A 22,019-nucleotide genomic window follows, 5' to 3' on the forward strand; every position below is an offset into this window, starting at 1 on the left:
TGCTCATCTCCCACATAAAATACAGAGAGATTTTCTCCAGGATCATATTCCTTTCAAAAGGGTTTTTTGTACCATTCTCTGCTCAGTGCCAGTCTGGGAAACATGTGCAGCCATTTGATAAATACACTGTGAAAATCATGGTTGAAGTGGCAGTCTGCCTGCAGCAAGAGGAATAGCTACAGGGAAAAATGGTAAATAAGATATCTGTAAGTAAATTAATTTTGCTCATATAAGCTTGTTTGCAGCTTTGGTTCGTGTCTGCAGCATAATCCTCTGCTCTACAGCAGGTGTTCAGTGTTGTGGGGGATCAGCAGGGACAGCGGAGCTGCGCAGGAGCTGGGAGATGGTGGTGGTGGAATTTCTGTTTTGCTGGGACTTCCCATAACAGCAAGGTATGGTTGTGGCACAGCCTGAAAAACTGCGAATCCACCATTGATTTAGCCTTGCCGAAATTAAGAGTTGTCTTTTGTACTGAGTTTATGCACAGCGAGACTGGGCTGCACGTAACTGATTTGTTTGTTGGGAAATCTTCGCTTTCCAATACAGTTTTGGAGGATTTATCAGTGAGAAGGAATCCTTCAAAACAGCAGAACCTGAAACAAAGCCCAGCTCTACAGATAAATGGTTATTTTCTTTAAAGTCTTGCTAGATTTTTTAGCCTGCTTTTAGCGGCACTGTATTATTTGTTTCAACACTGTATGGGTCTGTTTGTTTTGATCAGATGAACTGATTTATGGGGTTTATCTTCAGTTTATCTAGTTCAGTTGTCAATTGGAGATTTATTTTGCAGCCTGTGCTGTGGGTTAGAACTGAGCAAGTTTGCTTCAACTTTTGAGGGGGAGACACCCCGGGTGCCTGGTCTGGGTGGTGAGGAGCTGCTCAGGTGACTGACATGAGCATCACTGTTTGCTGGGCTGCTCTTCCCGGTGCTTCTGGCCTTTTTTTCCTGCTGGCTGAGCAGCATGAGACTCACAAATGTTCAGTCCAGGTGGGTGGTTTGTGGGCTTTCACGCCCAGCCACACAGCAGCACAGGCAGATTCTTCATTCCCCTTGCTCCCACATATGGCGAAAATCTCGTGGCAGGAGGAGGGAAGAAGGTGTAGGAGCTGCAGGCTTCAGCTGCGGATTCATTTTCCTCTTGATGCTGCCTAGGAGTGAGGTGAGCTGTGGCTGTCCAGGGGCTAAAGCTGCTGCAAGGAAAGGCCTCGGGTTCGTTTCTCTACAGGCAGAAGAAACAGCTTTTAGCACAGGGTGGCCTCGGAGGTTTTCTCCTATCCCTTGGGCAAGCTGGGTTAAATGGTGGAAGCATTTTTGCTCCTTCCTTCCCTTCATTTGGAATGATTTCTGTGATGTACCAGCCTGCCAGGAGAGCTACAGCCCAGCCCTGGCAGAGGCTGCAGACAGCAGGGATGTGGCTGGTGCTTTCCTGGCTGTGCAGAGCAGCCCTGGGAAGCCCTGATCTCCAGGCAGGGCTGGAGACTGATTGTGCTTCCCTGGGGCTGAGGAGATGACCTTCCCCTAGAGCCAAGCATGCAGGCATCCCATGAGTGTCACGGGAAATGTGCTGCTCCCCAGGCTCTGGAGTGCAGAGAGAGTGGAGTGACTGCAGACTTGCAGTTGCCCTGACCTGATGCTCCTTGTTTAGCTCAGAAGCTTTCCAGACTTCACAAAAGCATTTTGCAGACAGCAAATCCTTGGTGGGCTTCCCACAAATCCTTTTGAAGGATCCTTGCTGGCTTGCTGGCCTGCAGGCTGTGTTTGGGGGTTTGGGAGAGCAGGGAGGCCTGGCAGAGGGGAGGCTTGTGCTGCTTTGCCCCGGGTTTGTGGGACCACGTGCAGTGTGTGCTGCACAGAACCCCACACCCCTTCCCTTGCTGCTGAGAGCCACCTGCAGTGCCTGCACCCTGGCTCCAAAGGGGATTTGTGCTTTTTCTTTTTTTTTTTTTCCTTTTTTTTCAAAGGGGATTGAAGTGTTTAAATATAGTTTTAATAGAAGCTTTTAAAGCTGATCTCACCATTTCATTACTGTTTTGAGTGAGTGACACTTCTGTCAATTTGTTTCAAGCAAGCCTGCAGAAAAGACAGGAGGGGGGAAAGGAGGTGAACAGTGGGATGTGGAGAGGAATATCTTAGATGTTGGTATTCCCTTTCTGTGACACTGAGTGCCCAGCGTGTATCCCTATGATTGGCACATGACCTAGGGTGAAGCCTCCAGTCGAGATCTTAATCTGGTTTTCTCATTGATATAAAAGGTTGCTTGAGCTTGGCTGCCCTGGGGGACTCAGGAGGTCATCCCTGTGCAGCTGAGTTCACTATAGTGTGTTCAACTGAGCATTGCTGGGCAGCTCTGAGCCCTGCTCAACCTGTGCTCCTTGCCAAGGGTTGTGTGTGTTCCCAGGCTGATGCTGGATGTGGCTCTTTGGACTCGCTCACCCCCACCCTGTCCTCATGTAAATGAAATGTAGATGCAAGTGTCACCTGACTTGCAGGAGTTTTATGCACAACCTGCTTTGAATACAGAGAACCACAGGTTGCAATATTTCAGGGTTAAGCCTGCTCTGAATTCACTGGATGCAGGCCAGGATGCTGTGAGTAAAGTCAAGTACTCCCCCGCTGTCCCCAGAAGATGGACAGAGGGATGAAATGATGCAGTGCTGCATCTTCAGAGGTGATTAAGTGTTGACAGCCATGTGCTGCAGAGGATCATTTCCTGCTCTGCACTGGGCTGGGAAGACTGAAATCTGTTTTAAATTGAGACTGAAATTAGCATCCAGGAAACAGCGATTCTATGCAGCAGCTTTAGCTTTGTATTGCACTTTGGTGTTCTGTAGGTCTTTTCCCGAGGAAAAGCTGCTTCCCACCATGCTTTAATCATTAAGCGTTGTTGATTGTGTAACTCACTATAGTTTTTATACATGGTGGGCAGCAAGATTAACATGTGTTTGCACACAGACTGCAACTGTGTGGGGCCAGGGGCAACCCTGGAACTGGATTTGATTTTAAATTCTGCTTTTGCTGACTATGTTGGAAATGGCAGTGGGGAAGTCGTCAGGCTTGGCCATTCTGTGACACTCTCTAAGGGCCTACAGGGCAGCAGAGAGACCACTGGGGAGCCCTAAATGGTTATGGAGTTGTTGTTATGCCTGTTGGGTTTGAGTACATGCCAGAAGATCTTGTATCCTATAAATAAGAATTCAAGAGGTCGAAAGTTTGACCCTTGGCCCTCGGCTGTTGGGATGCTTCTTCCAGTATTGTAAGCTCTGGTTGGCTGTAGGTCTGGCTACAGAAGGAGAAGTTCTCTTTGGCTGTGTCACTTGTTACACATCAGATAAAATCTCATTTTTATCTCTTTCCTGTCTAGCTCAATGCCTGGGTTTGCCTTTCAGTCTGAGTGCTTGTACCTTGTTTACAGCCTGCCAGTGTTTTGCTATCACTTTCTGGCATGCTGGAAGAAGTCAGAGATGGCTGTTTGGTTATGTTTGTGTTGAGTGAACATTATTGTTATTTACCTCTGTTTGTGATTCCTTTCAGGTATTTATGGAGCCTTTGAGCACTAACATCGCTGCTCTCTGTGTGACCATCTGAGACCAAACGAGCTGGACACAGCCATGGGGGACTCTGCAGCAAATGCTGTGGATGGAGGCATGGACACACAGACTGAACTGGTGGAGAGGGTGGCAGCCATAGATGTGTCTGTTGTCCCAGACAGAAGTGACCAAAATGGTGAAGAAAATGACACAGTCTTTTCTGATAACATAAAGGACATCCAAAGAAATGGAGTCAGCAGTGACATGGGAATCAATGAACTTCTGCCTTCCCAACAGTCAGAAGATGCTCACTTGAGGCATATTCCCAAGAGACCTCTAACTAGACCTGGTCTATCAAGTAGGAAGTTGTCCCTTCAGGAAAGATCATCAGGAGGTTATTTGGCTTCTAGCAACACTCCAGGTTGTGGCCCTTATGCCACAGGGCCATCACCACGTATAATGAGGAGACCAACAATAGAGTCCAATCGGGTCTCTATATCAGACTCTGAGGTAGGCATGTTCTCCCCTACAGCTGAGGTGTTGAGGTAAGGTAAGTCTTTCTCAGGTGGTAATGGGAGCCTTCAGTCTTCTGGAGAAGTGTGTCTGAAAGCAGTGCTATTTCTAAGTGGGGGGAAAAAATCCCTGGAACCAGTTCCTCTCCATAGGAACTGGAGAGCTGTGCTGGGTGTAGCCCTGGCACTGACATTTGGCTCCTTTAGCCCTCACCTGCCTGGGATAGTCTTGTTAAGGGACCATGACCCCTGTGTCGTGGTAGCAGGCAGAAGGTCTTTCAGGTTGTTCAGAGAAAGGGCTGTGGCCAAATGACTTTGTTCTTGTGTCCCTGCTGCATGTGCCCTTCAGGAATTCACCAGTCACAGCAGCTTTGCTGAAGGTATTTTATGGATTTAAACTTCTGGAGATTATGTATCTGCTATTGTGTTTTGCCATAATTGAAGGCACGATTTAATTTTATAAAGAGCTTAAATGCCTGGCTCCTGTCAGGGTTTTCTTTTGTCTTTAAAGCATTTGTACCAGCAGTGGTAACGGAGGGCTGTGACCCTACTCTCCTTCAGAGGGGTGTCTGGGTGGCTGTGGTTGTTCTGCAGCTGCTCTTCTGGTCCCAGAGCTGCCCTGGAGGAGCTGTGACATGCTGTCAGTGGTTGAGTGTTTTGATGGAAGTGGGTGATGGTTGCAATTCCCAGTGCTGGGGAGGACAGGGAGCAGAGGGGCTGTTCAGACCACAGTGCCCAGTGTCATGATTTGGATGCCTGCAGCAACACAGGGACCCAAATCACTGGAATTTAGATTTATGCCAGTGTGGGTCCAAGGGACCAGGAGCTTAACATCTGTGTGGTTTGGTGTTTCCCTTTTGAGAAGTGGGTGTTTTCCCCTTGCACACCTGGAGAGGATGGTGCTGTGCACAACCAAATCAGCCTTTGTCCTCTGGGGAGTTGTGCAAGTCACATCAGCTGTGGGATGGGTGGTGCATCCCCAGCTGATAGGAGGATACCTGCAGAAGGTGCACTGCAGAGACTGCAGCTTCTTTGACAGCAGCCATATGCTTTAATAAGGGAGGCAGGGAGGGAAAGGAGCCAGTTCTTGGAAGCAGGACGTGACTTGAGTGCCAGCTCTCCCATCCTGCAGTGCTGTGACTGTGCCAGGAGTGAGGCTTTTCTGAAATCTTTCAACGTAACTGCAGTCAAGTGTGACTGGCACATTCCCATCTGCAAGCAAATTCAAAGTACTCCATCCTCTTCCACAACACCTGCATCCTGGGGAGCAAGGGTTACTGCCTGGGGGTGGGAAATGCTTGGTTTGAAATGCAGATGTGGAGCCCTTGTGTCCCTGCTCTTGCAGCAGCTCTTTTCACAGTGCTGCCTTTTTCACGGTCACTTTGATATCACCGAGAGAGCAGCGCTGTGGTGCAGCCCAGCTGCACAGCAGAGCTGTGCTCACTGGAAACCATCATTCATATTAATGGAGAATGGCTGTGGTAGGAGTGGGAAGGGGGCCTGGGTGAGCTGGGAACGTTCTGAGGTGGGCACTTGCCCTCACAGAGGTGCTCTCAGGAGCTGTGCTGCTCCTTCCCACCTTACAGGGATAGCATCTGTATCCTATAAGGAACAGAAGGATTAGGAAGATGCATGCCTGGGTAAAATTTGAGGCTGGGCACTGAATCATGAGCAGTGTGTGTCAGGTGTGTGACAGCAAGGGGAGTGTGCAGCCTGCGCACAGCCCAGCTCCAGTGTCACCACTGCTTCTGCCAAGTGGCTGTTAAAGGGTTGTTGTGTTGAGAGGCACTGCCAGTCCACATCCAAGCTGTGCAGCTGAGAGACAGCAGGGAACTCTGAAAGAAACGGAGAGCAGGTCTTTTGTTCTCTGTCAAGAATTCTAAAAGTTACCAGGGTCTCCATGTTGAGGCTTTTGGTGCTACTGGGGATAAAATCAGCCTGTGATGAAAAATACAATCATGGTACACTTGGCAGCAGCTGCTGCTGGGTGTCTGTTGGTCACTCTGATACGCAGACCCTCAGTGAGGAGCGAAGCTGGTGGGTCACTGACAAGATCCAGCTCCCCAGTCACAGCATTGCCCTGGCCTGCCTGCAAATGGCTCTATGGCACACCTGGTTCTAGGCAAGCTGGACATTCGTATTCCAGTCAGTGCCTCTCACCTGCTTAAAGCCATTTTGGAGTTGGTTCTTTCCCCTTGCATTGGGTTTCTGGCATCCTCAGTCAGTGCCTTTCAGTAGCAGACCATCCATTGCTCCAGCTCGTGGCCATTGCCTGGGTCAATTCCAGTCTGTGCAAAGCTGGAGATGGAGTTCGGGAGCATTCAGGCCTTCTCAGTACCCACGTGCAGGCACTGCCTGTCAGGAGCAGGGATGGATGGCACAGCTTCGTGTCACAATTTCCTGTTGTGCTGATAGCCATCTCAGAATGAGTCTGCTTCCCTCTCCAGCAGGATGGCAGCTCAGTTCCTGGCTGTTAGTAGTGCTGCATCCTGGGCTGATCTGGAGAAATAATGGAGAGATGTGCTATGCAGAGACAGAGTATGGGGATACGGCAGAGCTGAATGCTCTCTTACACTGATGAATTGTGGAAGAACGTTGTGTTCTCTTAGAGACACTGCTGAGCTTTTTAATGCTGCTTTAATACTCGTTCACAGGCTGGGAGGAAAACTTCTGTTCAGGTATGAAGAGGGCCAAGAGCTGAAGCTGAGCCTGTGAGGATGAGGGAGGATTTATGCAGTGCGAGCAGCAGGCAGTGAATTGGGGTTGTCCTGTCACTGGGACTGATTCCACGGACACTTGCCTGCTGAGCAGGGCTTGTGGATTTATTATTTAGGCAGGTGGTGGCTCCTGGGCTGGCAGGGCTGCAGCAGGGCTTGTTGTCTCACACAAAGGCTATTCCCAGAGACACTAATTAGCCAACTGCCCTTGGACAAAGAGTTGGCAGCTGCTGGTGTCTTGCAGCCACTGCTGACAAGTCTGGATCTGCAATTTTAACTCTGCAAGCGTTACTGTGTTCTTAATTAACCTGATCTGTCATTTCTCTATCAAAAATTGATCTGTACTTTAAAAAGTTCCCTGTTTGTTCCCCTCCTTTCTTAGATTATCTGTGGCCTAAGGCCTGGAAGGTTCTCTCAGTGCCGCCTTCCCTGGCAGGGAAGCCTGATGGGATTCTGCTGCCTTGCTGCCTATCAGGGCTTTGCTCTGACAAGGGAATGGCTTTGCCTTTAGCTGTGGCACAGAAGTGATTAAGCTGAAGCTATTAAGGGTCCATAAAGCTGCAGAGCTGAGGCACAGGCCTCAGAGTTTAGGTTGCTGGCCCACTTTTCCTCTTGATGTGATGTTCCTGGCTCCTGCTCAGTGCTGGCAGCAAGGGCAAGAGGAGAGGATTTTCCTGAGGCTGCTGAAAGCAGCTTCTGCTTTGCTGCCCAGATAATGCCCTGGTGTTTGTATGTACCAGGGAAAGACTCTCTGAAGATGTTTGTACATGGGCATCTTGTCACTGTGTGATTGACAGAGCTTGTCCAATCTAAAAGAGCAGGTCTTGGGTCTGTGAAAGGGGAGAGGTGCTGCTTGTTGGAACGTGGCATTTGAAAGCGCAGTGCTGGTGGGTTTGGTTTGGGTTTTTTTAAATTCTGCTGTCTTAAACCAACCTTTTTAGGTAGCCAAGAAAATCTTACTTGAAGAGTGGCCAGGAGAAGAATAAATGATGTCTTTTTTCAGCCTTTCTCCCCAGGCCTGCCAGCACAGTTAATTGCTTTATACAGTCTCTTCTCCAGTCTCTTCCAGTTGAATTTCCTCTCCCTTTCATATGTTCCCTTCCTCTCCCTGCACCCCGGTTCCTCTTGCCCTGGTGTCCACATTTGTCTCTCCAGCCTCTGGGATCAGTAGGAGACTGTTCCAGTTCCCCCTGCCTGGGTGTCTCTGCAGTTGTAGCAATCAGCTGGAGCTATGTGTGCTTCAGCAGGAGTGGAGAGGATGAGTCAGGCCAGTGCCTTCTCCCTCCTCGGAGATGCTCCTGGCCTGCAGATGCAGGGAGGAGAAAGAGCTGACAAAGGGAATTTTCCTATGCTGGATGTCCATGGCTTACTGCAGAGGCATGGAAAATAAATCACGGCTTTGTCCTTTCTGTCCTTGGCTTTCCCCGTCTTTGTCATAGCTCCCTGCTTGTTTGGCCAACTGGTTTGAAGCAACTGGTGTCAAGAGCTGAGAGGCAGTGCCTTGGTGCTGGGCTGATCCAGGTCTCACACTCCTCCAGGGCCTGGGAGCTGCCTGGTTTTCTTCACAGAGTGATTCCCTTGCCATGCACAAAGGTAAACTCAGGTGGGACCAGGGCAGAGGCAGGAACTGAGCTCCTACTCAGCATGGGCTGAGAGCTTCCCCTTCCAGCCCCTACGGGTCTCTGAGATTAATTTCCTCTAGAGGCCTTACTGTGGTGCTCAAACTAGAGCTCTTGAAAAGATTAAAGATACCTGGAAAGCATTTCTTCAAAGAAGGCTGCCCCACAGGCATTGCTAATTTCTTTTCCTTGGACTAATTAACCTTTATTTAAAGTTGCGTTTCCAGCTTGTCTAAGGGTAACGTCTGAGAGAAGGAGAAAGCCCAAAGCTGCAGCTGGGGAGGGGCTGGGGAGGGTCTGCCTTGGTCCCACGGGTCCCAACATCCTCCTCACTCTCCCAGTGATATCCCAGGGACCCAGCAGGTGCCCAGGCTCCTGCATCAGCTCTGGGGTCTCGGGTGGGTGAGCCCCAGTGCTGAGCCCCAGTGCTGTGCTCTGTGCCCAGCCATGGCCAGTGCAGTGCAGCAGGACTGGGCTTTCTTTTTGCGCTTCTTTTTGGATGTTGTTTAAAAATCTGTTTATTTTTCTTACCACCATGAGGGCTAGGCTTCCTGTCTATCCTTGTCTGTCCCTGAACAGCTGTGTAATTTGAATTCATTGCTGTCTTTAATACCCATTTTCTGGCTTTTATTTTCGTTTTGCCTGTTTTCAGAACTGCCTTCACTTCCCTTTCTAGGCAGGATGAGTTTAAACCAGTGTTTCCTCATTTTTCTTCCATGTTTCTCTTTAAAGTGTATCTCTGAATTGCTGAAAATTCTTTTCAGATTGGGGAATTTGGCTTTGTTTAGGGGGTAAAATTCTCCATTATATATGTATTCTCCTTTATATGTATGTAGGCAGTCTGATTGTTTTCAGAAATGTCTGATTTTGGAAATCAGCTCTGGTTCTCCCTTGCCATCCATGCATCTCCCCTGGGACAGCAAAGGCTCAGTTCTCAGTTTCTCAGGGTTTCTGTCACCCAGTGGTGGCCACAGTGGATTTCTGGAACTGGGTCTGGGCTCTGGACTGCATTGTGCTTTATGATTTTTGGCCGATTTTTGTCTTCTGTGGCATTCATTCCCCCTCCCTTTCCTCTCTTGACTAATACCTTGGACATGTTAACAAAGGGGGCATCTTGTTTTTTAAGGCAAAACAATTCCTGCACACTTGGACTGGCTCAGTCTAATTTAGTGACAGCCTTTCATTAAAGGATCTCATTAAGGTTCTCGCTGTATTTGTATTTATCAGCCGTTGCAAATACATCGGCATGTGGTGAAATCAAGGGAATTGTACAATGTTATCTTAAAGAAACACTTGCCCAGAGATAGGTGTTTTTCTCTGATAAAGGAATAGGATAATTTTCCCACTTCCTGCAGGAGAACCAAGTAACAGAATAACAACCCTGCCAGTCTGCAGCAACACGTGGCAGGACTTGCTTCAGCTGTGAATTATGGTCTTTTCAGCAAGGGGAAAAAAAGTAGAAAGCACCTATAATCTGGTTTGGTTTTGGCTGTGTTCAGCTCAAGTGCTGGAAGCACGGCAGAAGCTGAGGTGATGGTGCTTCCCACTGGGAATTATCTGAGTGGGGAGCAATGGGGGCACGGGCCAGGTAGGGATGTGGTGGCAGCGAGTGTGAGCTCTGGGAGGCTGTGCTGCAGATCTCGTCACTGCCTTTCCCTTGGACCCTTTCTGGGTGTTCCCTCCCAGCGTTTATCCACCCCTTTCAAAAAACTATCCCTAAAGATGGGGGTTCTGGTGTCACAAGCTCCATCTAGCAGCAGTGAAACACCAGAGAGATGCCTCAGGTGGTCAGTCTGGTGGAGGATAAGAATGATAATTTGTGGCCAGAGGTTAAGAGGGATGGTGGGGAGGTCAGAGTCAAAGGAATTGGTGGCTAGGACACAGGGATAAGGCACAGTCCCTCCTCAGCTGCAGTGCACTTTGGATGGATGGATGGATGGATTGCATTCCACACAAAGGGCTCTGCTCCTTCTGGAGGGAGGGAAAAGATGCCACCATGGCTTTCTTGGCAGTCTGTGAGCAAGAAGAAGCAGCACTTGGTGCTTTAGAGATGCCACCTTGGTTTGAAACAAGATATTGAGTGCAGAGCAAAGAGTCAATGGCTATGTGTGGAAGGCTGTATCTACTCCTGCAAGTGATCCCTGCTCAGGAGGAGGCCTGGTAGCAAGACCTGGTCTTTTCAAGCTTGCTGGTTTGAAGAGCAGGAGATGTGAGGTGGTTGGAAGCTTTCTTGGAGGAATGGTCACTTTTCCTGCCTGCCCCAGCTGCTCCAGTGGGTGTTTCACCCTCTGCAGCACTGCAGTTTTCACAGAACCAGGCAAGGAGTACAAAGCTGAGCACAGGGAAACCAGGAGACATTGTCAGACAAGTGTTCCTGCTGAGTCTGGGAAAATCACCACGATGCAAAGCACAGCCTCACACTGGGAAGTGAATCTGCTGGCACAGTGTTTGCGGGGGAGTTTGTCCTCCACGTGTCCATACCCTGGGTTCCTGCATGCGCCCCCTCCTTTGGGGAGGGGTGTCCTTTCAGGGGCCTCATGCCTTACATCTTGGCTTTTGCTGGGTCATACCTTCTCCTTTCTTGGTGCTCCCAGCTCTGATGGATTGGTTTTTACCTTTGGAAAGACACGTGCTTTGCTAGCAGCAGAGTTGATACACTTCTATGGCCCCATTACTCACAGTTGGCTGCTCTTCCCTGTCAGGGAGGTGGAAAAAACTTCCTTCCCTGGCAACAAGATCAAGATTTAAACCATTCCTTGTATTCCTGACAAGCCACTGTTTGTAGGCTTTAAAAGTTATCAGTCCCCCATTTCTTTACTTTTTATTGTGACGATCTCTTGAGTTAGGAGCATTAGGAATGTTTTCTGGTTGGTGATGGGGAAAAGTCAAAATGACCATTTCCCACACCTGTGCTGGGTCCTGAGAGGCAGAGGAGTGTTGCTGTCGGTGGGAATGCTGCCTGGGGCAGGGACTCTGACACTCCCTGTTCTTACCAGTGGTCCGAAGGCATCTGGCACTGCTTTTATGTTGTGGTGCTGCTTCTGTAGATGGCAGGGATATTTTGAGGTTTATGGGAAGGCTAATCTACCTGTCTGCATGTTTTATATCAGCTTTGTTCCCAAAGAAGTGCAGAGGCTGGCTGTGAATTTCCAGCCTGCTTTAGTGCGTGGCAGTCCTGCGGAGAAATGTTCAGAAATGCTGGCTGGGGAAGAGCATCAGCCCACACCCTGTCCTGGCGTTGGAAACTCCGCCTTTTCCTCACCCCACCAAGTCTGGGGCTCTTCCCTCCCCTGCAGTGCAGTTCAGTGCTGTGTTCAGTGAGGACCAAGGCAAACTGCCCTGCAGCCCACTCTGCCTGCTGCCAGCACTGCAGAGATCCAGCTCTTTGCCAGGAGCTTAGCTCTGCAGCAAGGTGTGTGCTGTGCTGTCCCCCACAGACCCCCTCAGTGTGCTGCTGCTGTGGAAGTGTTTTCCTTTAAGCAGTACAGTTCTAAAGGAAGGGTGGGTTTTATGTCAGCTGGCTGCAAGGATCTTCTGTTCCACCTTGTTTTCCCCCTTCACTGGTCCTGGTCTGTGGAGGAGCTCAGCACCCCCTCATCACATCCCCACCCCGTGGGGTTTCAGTGCTGGATTCCTTCCAGCAGAGATCAGACCTGCTCTGGGGTGATTTATTTTAGCAAATACCATATCAGCTGAAGGGAATCCGCTGTTTGTGTGGCACAGCAGAGGAACTTGGCTCTGTGTGCTCCCCTGGAGGAGCAGCCCATGATGCAGGTGAGGGTTCCTCTGGGTGCAGCCACAGCTGTCATGCACGGCCACAGAGTGTCCCTGTCTTTGCCAGGCTGATGTGGGGAAGGGCACGGGTTCATGCTGTGATCCTGGGGTGGATGCTGGGAGCTGCCAGGCCATGAAAACCCCGGGAAGCTGGGAGAGGGGTTTTCCTGCCTGGTACTGAGCACAGTCCAGTAGAGAGGGTTTAATGTAAACAGGTCAGGGGCTGCTGTCCGGCCCCCTGGGCCGAACCTAGAGCAATGTTGGGGAAATGGGGTGGTTTTACACCAGCACAATCAGAATCAGAGTTCAGCCCATAAGTATTTTCTCTTGGGTTGTCAAAAAAAAAAAAGCAGTGCTTATAGTGTAACATACACCAGTTTAAGTAAGATTAAGTCTTTAATTATTCAGCACTCTGCCACTACTTGAACCTGATTCAAACTCAGTCATTTCCTTTACCAGTACTCTAATTATGTTCTCCTTTTGATCTGCAGGACTGTGTGCAATTAAACCAGTACAAGCTGCAGAGTGAAATAGGCAAGGTATGTACTGGGGCTCACGTTGGTCACACCAGCCTGTGTCACACACATGAGCAGGGGTGAAAAGGCTGTGCCAGCCCAAGGAACGTCACTGGCCAAGACTCCTTGCAAGTTGTGTTTGGTTTGGGGTTTTTTTGGGGGTTATTATTTTGAGCAAGTTTTGTTCAAGGTCACAGTGGAGTTACTTCCTTTGAAATCTAAATTTATTTTTCCTCCCTCAGAAGGTGTTTGAGCTGGCTCCCTTTCAGGGTGTTTGCTTGCCAAATGTAACAGTACAGCCTTTGATGCATTAATACAACACAACAAGGAAAATAAAATTTTAAAAAAACCCAAAAAGATGATCAGGACAGATGTTTGGTCCCCATCAGGACTAGTTAAAGTTTTTACGTCATGTGAAATGCTTGTTTAATTCTAGTGCACATTTAAAAGCTGCAGAATGATTCAAAAGAGATTCCTCTAAAGTTATTTAGAGGTCTGGGCTGGTGAGCAGCTCAGACACCTGCACATTTGGCCGTGTGCCACCGTTGCAGATGGGTCCACGAGCAGTGGTGCTGTCTGGAAGCCGTGTCTGCCTCTGCGGTTGGAACATTGCAGTCAGAGGAGGCTGCACCCTGAGCTGCAGAGACCTTCACCAGAAGTTTCATTAGCCCAAATGCCTCCAAAACAAGAGGCCCCAGGCTGTGGGATGGCACCCCCACCATCTGTGCCGTGGGCTGTGCACTTGGCTGCTGGCAGGCAGGGAGCAAGGCTGGAGGTACCACTGCTGGCACAGCAGATGCCATCCCCAACTCACACACAGCTTCAGACCCACTTAGGACTTCTGTATGATTTAAGGAGAGTGTGAAACTTCTCTCAGGTGGATTTGTCCCTGCCTTCTTCCCTGTGGGTCACAGCAAGCAGATGGGCACTGTGAGGCTGGTAGAGGGTCTTCTGGACCTGCTGTGCTTCTGGATCAGCCAGGTGGCTTGTTGGTCTCCTCTGAGACCAGGACCTTATTTCAGCTCTCAGTGAAGTCAAGAGAAATATTTTGAAGGCTCCAGTGTTCATGCCACTCATTTATTCAACAGGCATCTGTCAGGGATGATACCTGGTCGTGGTGTCACGTCTCACTTGCGTAACAAGAGTGTTTACATGGAACTTTGACAAAACAGCAGTTTGGATGGGGCTTGGCTTCAGGCTGTCCCTGGAGCTGTGGATACAGCAGCAGTTCATCTGCCTGGGCAACATGTGGCAGGTGGAAGGCAGGTCATCACTGAAGTCCATTTGCTATCAAGAAAGGGAGAGGTCTTGTGCTGAAAATGGTCTTGTAGTAGAACAGGAAAGGTGTTCATGTAGAATATCCAAATTTGCACCAAAAAAATATGCTTGAAAATTTTTCTCTCTGCTCCCCACCGATGTCTGAGTTCAGACAGACATGGTGGCTTTGGCTCAGGGCTGGAGATGATGGGCTAGCACTCAGCTCCTCCAGCCATTGATAATCCTCCAGTGCCCCATGGCTGCAACAGAGCTGCCAAAATGTACAACCTCGCCGTAGGGCTACATCACCTGCAGACTGCTGGGGGGTCAGCGTGGCCTGGGGCCTTGGAGGTGTTTTTATCCCAGCTGTGGTCTACCAGCCTTGAGCAGCAAGAAGATGAGGTGAAGCTGGTGAACTGACTGTGCAATTCCTGTTTATTTTTAGGGTTCCTACGGCGTTGTGAAACTGGCCTACAACGAGAACGATGACAAGTATTATGTAAGTGTGTCTCTCCTCTGCTCCTCTTTGCTGCTGCTGTTGCCTCCCTGAGAGCTGGGTCCTCTTCACCTGGCTGCTCTCAGCATGTGCACTTCTGGTTTGGGTGGCTTGCAAGGAGCTGAAGCTCCCGCTGGGCACGGAGCTGCTGCGCGCGGGAGGGGACCGGGTGGGTGCCTTATGTAACAGGCAGGCTGCAGAAGCATGTTACTGATTTGCCTTGGCATTTTCTAGCTATGAAGCAGGTCACCTGAAATTAGAGGCATGTGGGTGGTGGTATTCAGCACCTGCTGTGCATTGGAAGCCTGGCCTGGAATGAGCAGGTGTTTTGTAAGGAAATGGGGGCGTTTCTCAGGAAAATGCTGAACAGTGTGGTGTGGCTGGGCAGGGCCAGGCTCCCTGCATCTTACCCCCTTGGGGGATGCCTGGGGGACACTGAGCGAGACTCACTGTCAGGGCATGAGGTGTAGGGTGCAAGACAAGGCAAATCTTGGGTTTTAATGAAGCCAGAGTTGGAGAGTTTCATATTTTAAAAGGCTGCTTATGCTGAAGGCTCCTGTTCTGTGCCTCCTCTTTCAGAGGCAAGTGAATCCCAACCATCTCAGCCAGGATTCCTGCAAAATCTGCCTGCAGATGTGCTCATGTCCCTGGGCTTGCCCTGTGGCTTCTTTTGTTCAGGCTGAAAGCAGGAGCTGGACGGAAGGAAAACTGCCTTGCTATGTGTGGCTGTGCCTGGAGGCTTCTGGAAAGAGCTTCCAGCTGTTTTTGATGGATCCCAGAGCAGGAATCTGCTGAGCAGAGCTGCGTGGTTGCAGTGCTGTTGAACCTGAACCCGACACAGCCCTGCCAGAGCTACTGCTCCACACTGCATTTGGTGAGAGAGTCTGGCTGTTGCTCCTGCATGGGGATGAAAATGGGCCCATCAGAGCGCCCAGACAGTCTCATGAGCTGCTGCTTGTCCCTGCTGGCCATGGGACAATGGGGAATAAGATATATTGTGGAACGCAAAGCACGCTCATTCCCCACTGCTCCCCAGATAGGTTCTCCTCCCTGACTCCTGGATTTACAAGTGACACACCAGGTTGAAAGGGTAAGGTGGGAATTGTATGCCCGTGGGTATTGCTTAGCTTTTCCATGCTTCCAGCGGGCGTGAAACTGCAGCAGGAATGTCTTGAAATGAGGGATGGAAGAGATGAGACAAAAATCTGGACAAGGTGGCCTGGAGCTGGCCAAGGAAAGGAGCCACAATTCTTTCCATCTCCCGTCCTTTCCAAGCTGACTCACAGCCACACCGGAGCTGTTTCCAATGGCTCCCTTTCTCTGCTGCCCTCCAAATCCTCCCTGCCATGCCCTGCAGCAGGAAGGTTTGTTCTGCAGAGTGATGGTGCCAGCCCTGGCTTCCCTGATCCATCTGTCCCACCAGCACAGGCATGCCAGGGCCAGTAGCACGGAGTGGGAATGCATCACATCCGTAAATCATGTTTGTTTCCAGCTGAAAATATTTTTCCTTTGAAAATTGTAATCCTTACATTTTGGCACTGCCCTTTTGTTCATTTGAGCTGCCCCCGTGGGCAGGGCAGCGGTCACAGCTCGGCAGGGGAGAGCTGGGCTTAGGATAGCATTGCCTGCTGCGTTCCTGTCCCTGTTTTGGATGCAGATGAGCTCCATGGATGTAGATTTAGCTGGTCAAATAAAAACCAAAAGTGAAAGCCTGTGTGCAGGTTAGCCTGGTGTGAGTTAGTTAATCCCCATTTAATCTTGGTTTCTAATCTAAGCAAACACTTTAAAGGTGCTGCAGCCTGGGAGGGGCTCTGTGCCTGGGGGCTGTTTGAGCCTCACCTGAAGCCAGGCAGGGCATGCAGACCCCTTTAGTGCCAGCATTGCAGGGATGTGCTCTTTGCTTCACCCCATCCTCCTTTTGGGGCTGAGCTGGATCCCAGCTGGGATCCTGGGGCTGTGGAGGTGGTCCTGGGAGGTGTATGGAGAGATGGGCCCAGGACAGTGCCTGCTGTGCGTGGTCGTGGTGGTGTCTGTGCAGGAGAGGAAGGGGCAGGCGGCTGCACTGCTGGGAAAGGCAGTGACCTCTGAACTCTGTCCCATGTCCTTGTTCCCCTCGTGGCTGGGGCAGTGGGAGATGTCCCCTTCTCCAGCTTCAGTCCCATGCCTGGCACCCCTCACCCTCCCCACTACCCGCGCTTTTCCGGGAGGGCAAGCCGTGATGGAGACACCTCTGCTTTTCCAAGGCATTAAACCAGCTCAGGAGCTGGCAGACTTTTCAAAGCTTCAGAGAAACAGTGCCAATTGCATAACTGGCTAATGGTGGCTTAGCTCCCCACCTGCCTGCTGTACCTGACCCTCGAGCTCTCCCAGAGCTGAGACGACTTCCATCCTGCCCTGCTTATCCTTCCCATCCCGGGCTGTTCCTCAGCAGTGCACCCCGACCCCCGAGGGTACCTAATGCCTCTTACCAGCAGTTAATAGAAGCAATTGTGATTCTAACAGTGGGGAAGAGCCTTTTCTGTGTGTTTGTTTTCCCCCAGATTTAGCTATGGAGGGTGTTTTTTGACTCCGTGGTGAAAAGCAGTAAGAAGTTAATTGGAGAAAATCAGCCCTTGGTTGGCCTTTAGTGAGCAAGGCCAGGGTGGACAGGGCTTGGAGCACTCTGGTCTAGTGGAAGGTGTCCTTGCCCATGGCAGGGAGTTGGAACTGATGATCTTTAAGGTCCCTTCCAACCCAAAGCATTCAATGACACGCTGTTTCTGTAACTGATTTACATTTGCAGTGGTTTAGCATGAGGCCAGGGTGTTGCTGCCCTTGTTACTGTCTTTAAGCTAGTGTGCTGCAATAACAAGGACCAAAATTGTAAGGAAATAAGAAAAAAAAATATTTTGGGGTCTAATTCAGAGTGTGGCTACTGATTCTTGCTGAGGTGTGGGACCCTTTGCTAGCTCCCTTCAAAAAGGCAGAGTTTATAGGGACCAAGGACTGAGTATAGCTCCTGTTGAAGCAAGAGGAAAGATTGCTTCTGCTTTAATGAGTTTCAGATCTGGCCTAGAATTAGGAAAAACTCTCAAGAAAAAAATTCAATCACCACATTTGGGAAAAAATGTAGATGGATTGTATTTACTTTGTGGGTTTTTTACCTTCCATTAAAGATGAGGGAGTGCTTCTAAGAGCTTTGCCCTTGGTTGCTGTGAGCACCCACAGTGCCTGGGAGGGCTGTAAAAGTGTCCTGGCTCACATCAGTGGATGCAGGGAATGTGTTAGACCACGGAAACTGGAATTTCTGCACCAGGTATGTGACCACATGCTCCCTCCAAGGACGAGACCCTGCTGGAAAGCAGAGCTGGCTGCCAGAGCAGAGGACCCTGCTGCTCCTGGGGCACACAAAGCTGTTACAGCAGCTTCTGTGGAGCTCTGCCAAGGAACCATTTACACTGGAAAGGTTTCAGTGTCTCAGTTTGAAGGAGATGCTTTGACGATGACTAGGGGAAAAAACAAAGGCCAAGTTCTGTGAAAAAGCAGCAAATAAAAAGCAAAGGCAAATGTGTCCTGGCAGAGATCTAGATTGGAATCATTGTGCTGATGGAATTTGATTCTTTGATGCCTCAGGTCATGTCTTCCTCCTATTTTCAATTTCTAAATCATCTTGCAAAGAAAAGTGGTTATGATGGGCATTTTTCATGCTACTGCTGGAATAAGGCAATAGCGTTTAGGTTGTCAGTGGATTTTTCTTTTTTTCATCTTTCTTTTTTAATCTTGTTTCCTAAGAAACAAGATTTGTGTGATTGTGGTCTCTGCCTCTGTTTGTACCTAACAATCTTTGCAAGGAGGGCTGTTTCCTACCCAGTCTCAGTGATGGGGAGAAATTCCTTCCAAGTTTATAGAAGCAGTGGCTGAACAAAGGGCTGCTGCTGAGACGGTGGCCAGCAACAAGCCTTGAACTTTCCAGCCCCTGGAGAATCCACTTTGGTTGCCATCCAGGCGGAAAGGGAAGGCACAGCTCCTGTGTTTCCCATCCTCTTGCTCACATAACAGCTGCTGAACCACTGCCAGCTGCACTCCAGAGCAGTGAGGAGCAGGGAAGTGCTCTCTGGCTTGCTCTAACACCCCGTGCTGAGGGCTTGTGAGGGGCTGGGTCACCCGGGATAGCAACAGGATCCTTGGGAGGCAGCTGGGGACAGGCGAGCTCCAGGACAGCATCCCTGCTCTGGTGGCATGGCATGGATGGGGCACAGCCTGGTGATGCAATTCTGCTGATGGGACTAAAGGTTACAAATGCAGGAGCAGGATTTTAAGGCTGTGGCAGCTAATCCTGCCTGGTTTAGGATTTTCTTTCTGTTCATAACACTCCTCTCTCCGAGCAGAGCTTCCCTCTCAGCTGCTTTGTCTGAGGGATGTTGTTGTTAGGCAGGACAGGTGAAGAAGGGCTGGAAACACTCTCTGGTCTGTTCAGCATTCCCACAGTGTGCCCTCATGCACTGGTAGAGGATTTAGGTGGTTAGTAGGGACGTCTGAGCAGCATCCCACTCCCCTGGGAGCTGCAGGTAGGGACTGTGCACAGGCTTCTGCCCTTGCACTACAAGTCTCTCCCTTAGCATATAAAATGACATTCTAAGCGCTGTGAGAGCATCACCAAGGACAGGTGATAGATTCCCTTGGCTCAATCATTTTGTCACCCTTCCCTCCCAAAACAAATGGTCATTTTGCCGTTGTCATTACCCGCAGCTTGTGGTCTCACTGTTGTGAAAGCTGCTGTGTCACAGGCATTCCTCCTCTCCATAAGCTTGGGATCTCCTTTCCCTCACGCAGCTTCCCTGTGGTTTCCAGCTGCAAGGCTGGTAGGAAGAGAGCAGTAAACTTAGATAATAAACATACATCAGAGAAAAGCACACAGTTCCTGCTGCTTCTCAAAGGGAAATGTCAAGACCCACGTCCACATCTGGAGGAGGATGTGTGGAGGAAATCTCCAGGCTCCCTTTTCCCGAGAAGATTGAAGCAACACTCGCCTGTGCAAAGGGAAAATCCCTCAGCTTGGCTCTGAGCTGGTTCTTTATCAGAAAGGCATTATCTGGGTAATTAGCTCTGCCTGTGAGTACAAATGTCTCTGGCTCTGTCATGCATGTGAGCCCGGAAGGAGCGGTTTTCTGAAGCATCCCTGAGATGCTCCCACTACAGCAGCCACAATTCAGGAGGAAGCCTGGTCCTACCAGCTCACTGTAATTAAAGTGAGGCTTCACAGCCACGTGCCCTCCTCTCTGCTCTTGTGATAATTAAGTGGTTCTGGCCTGTTGCTTTTTGTCCCTGATTGAGTTTGCCAGTGCAGTGGGACAGGTCCTCTCTTTTGACCCAGCCCTGCTTGTGCAGTAGCAGATACTGGTGCTTCAAAACTGGTATAAGCATATCCTGGTGCTTCTTTCCCAGCAGTAGTGGTGGTTTGCAATCAACTCACCTACGATGCAGTAGCCCCCCATTGCCCCTCAAGCGTCCTTCAAGGAGTTTGGGTGACAGCAGTAGCTCCTGTTCCCCCCATTTCTGTCCCCGAGAGCAAGTCTTGTCTTAGCTATTGCTCCTCTCTGTGCCTTCCTGCTCCCTCCAGCTTCTCCTGGGGAGGACTGTCCTGATGTGAGCATGGCTGGTGGTGATGGTTTGGTTTCTTAGGCTGAGGCCCTCAAGCAGCAAATTGAGCTGAGCTTTCAGCAGCAAATTGCATCTTCTGTTTTTTCCTTTTTCTAAAGCTCCTTGCCAGAAGGCAGCGAGGACTCAAGATGGGATTGGAGCAAGAGAAGCCTTCTCCTCCTGGGTTGGCAATGGTTGAAAGAGAAATGGATGTACTGATTCCTTTGATTTTTCTCATAAATTTTCATTATGCAGAGATAAAAGTGGGGAGCGTAGGAAGTCCTCCAGGCTTAGTCCTGGCCGTATTTGGAGGTGGCTGTGCACATCTTGGATCCTCTTTCAGCAGACCATGAGTCACTTGGCTGCCTGTATTGGACACAGAGCTGTGCTAAGTCAGAGATAAGCACTTCTGAGTCTGTCTCTCAACACCATCATTTCCAACAGTTGGTTTGGAGCTGTCAGGCAGGATTGAGACACTGCACAGTGTCTCTTGTCAATTACACGGGTGCAAATCCAGAGGATTTCACTGGATCAGTACCAAAAATAACAATCCTTTCAGCGAGCCATGAACCTGTCTGCAGTGGGAGCACTAATGGGAGGTGGGGATGCTTGGACGTGTGGTGCCATCATTGCCAGGAAAAGCACTTGGGAAGGAGCTCACTGAAATGGGTTTGGTGACCTGTTCCTGGTATGTGTGCTGAAAAGAGGTAGTGGGCAGAGACCCTGCCTCTGTGGTATTAATGCAGAATTCCTGGACGTTTGACTGTGTCCTGCAGGACTCCTTGGTTAGTTGGATTTTGTAGGGATCACTCCAGTGTGAATTACATATTGGATGCTTTATTAATAGGAGTAACTGCTTAGGCTAGGGGAAGGAGCGAGTGACCATCCCAGCTTCTGGAAGCACAGACTTTTTTCCTAAGCAAATTGTGCCATGAGCTGGTTTCTCATTAAGTATTCATCTGCTGGGCCACTCAGGGGCTTTGAGTAGCCCTCCAAAAGGTTATTAATGCACAGAGCAGATGGAGGCACAAAGACTGTTTATTAAATTCAGACTGCCTTTTGCCACTATGCTAATGCCAGCTGCATGGCAGGAAGAATTACCCTGCCCCTTTCCCATGCCTCAGCTGCCTGGGTTCAGTTTCCTACTTATACCCCCTGACAAGACAAAACATAAGATGAAGCAGCCTTGAAGTGGCTTTGACCTGAAGCATGGCCATAACATCATCCAAAACAATGGGTCAGCCAGAGGCACCCACCTCTTCCCTCAAGCTTCTGCCCCAAGTGCAGAAATTGGGCTCCTTTTTCTTTGTCCATTTGAAAATAAATCAAAACCTTTCATGGTGAAAAATGAACAGAACAGATGGTTAGCAGTGCTTTTAGGAAAGCCTGGGTCAGGCTCTGTCTGTTGTGGCCACCACTAACCAGGAGCCTTCTCTGGGCTGAGGAGCAGCCCTGAGCCAGTCCCTGGTGCTCAGCATACTCCCAGGTCACAGCAATCAGCTCTCTGGCTTATGTTCAGTTTTAACACTGCTTTTTCTTCTTCCTCCAGGCTATGAAAGTCCTCTCCAAAAAGAAGCTCTTGAAGCAGTATGGATTTCCACGTGGGTATCTCACATTTAGAGGTCTGCCTGTTGTCCTCCCTCAGCCCAATCTCTCTGTAGAAACATTGTCTGCAAGGACTGCAGAACTTGGCCTCCTATGAAAGCTGCCCATGTAGTTGGGAGCTGGTTAAAATGCAGTGGGTGGTGAGGGGGCAGATACAGCCACAGGGAAATTCAACACACTCAGTAATGAGATTCCTGGCTCTGATTTTTGTGAATCTCTTTGAAGTGGTGACTCTTCCATGTTCACCATTTATGAAGCCTAATTAAGCACTGGAAGTTAAGCAAGGTAGTCCCCCTCCTTTCAGAGTCTCTTCTACCCCTGGGATAGCACCTGGGTCCAGGCTGGGCTGTGGGATGCCCCAGACCCATCTGGGCAGC

At 49.8% G+C, this 22,019-nt stretch overlaps 1 protein-coding gene across 5 annotated transcripts in view; it reads left to right on the forward strand.

The window, feature by feature from the left end:
- CAMKK1 (calcium/calmodulin dependent protein kinase kinase 1) overlaps nt 1-22,019 on the forward strand; it is a 94,627-nt gene that overhangs the window by 35,397 nt on the left and 37,211 nt on the right. For 3 of the 5 annotated variants that reach the window (XM_039562761.1, XM_019287601.3, XM_019287600.3), the window contains exons 2-5: nt 3,533-4,038; nt 12,642-12,689; nt 14,368-14,421; nt 21,587-21,638. In XM_039562761.1, the coding sequence (XP_039418695.1) occupies nt 3,610-4,038; nt 12,642-12,689; nt 14,368-14,421; nt 21,587-21,638 (583 nt within the window). In that variant the 5' untranslated portion in view covers nt 3,533-3,609. Of the gene's footprint in view, nt 1-284; nt 393-3,532; nt 4,039-12,641; nt 12,690-14,367; nt 14,422-21,586; nt 21,639-22,019 lie in introns of those variants that run through there. The other 2 variants (XM_019287599.3, XM_010402520.4) reach the window with 2 other exon arrangements.

This window comes from Corvus cornix, chromosome 19 (assembly GCF_000738735.6).
Source record: "Corvus cornix cornix isolate S_Up_H32 chromosome 19, ASM73873v5, whole genome shotgun sequence".
NCBI lineage: Eukaryota > Metazoa > Chordata > Aves > Passeriformes > Corvidae > Corvus > Corvus cornix.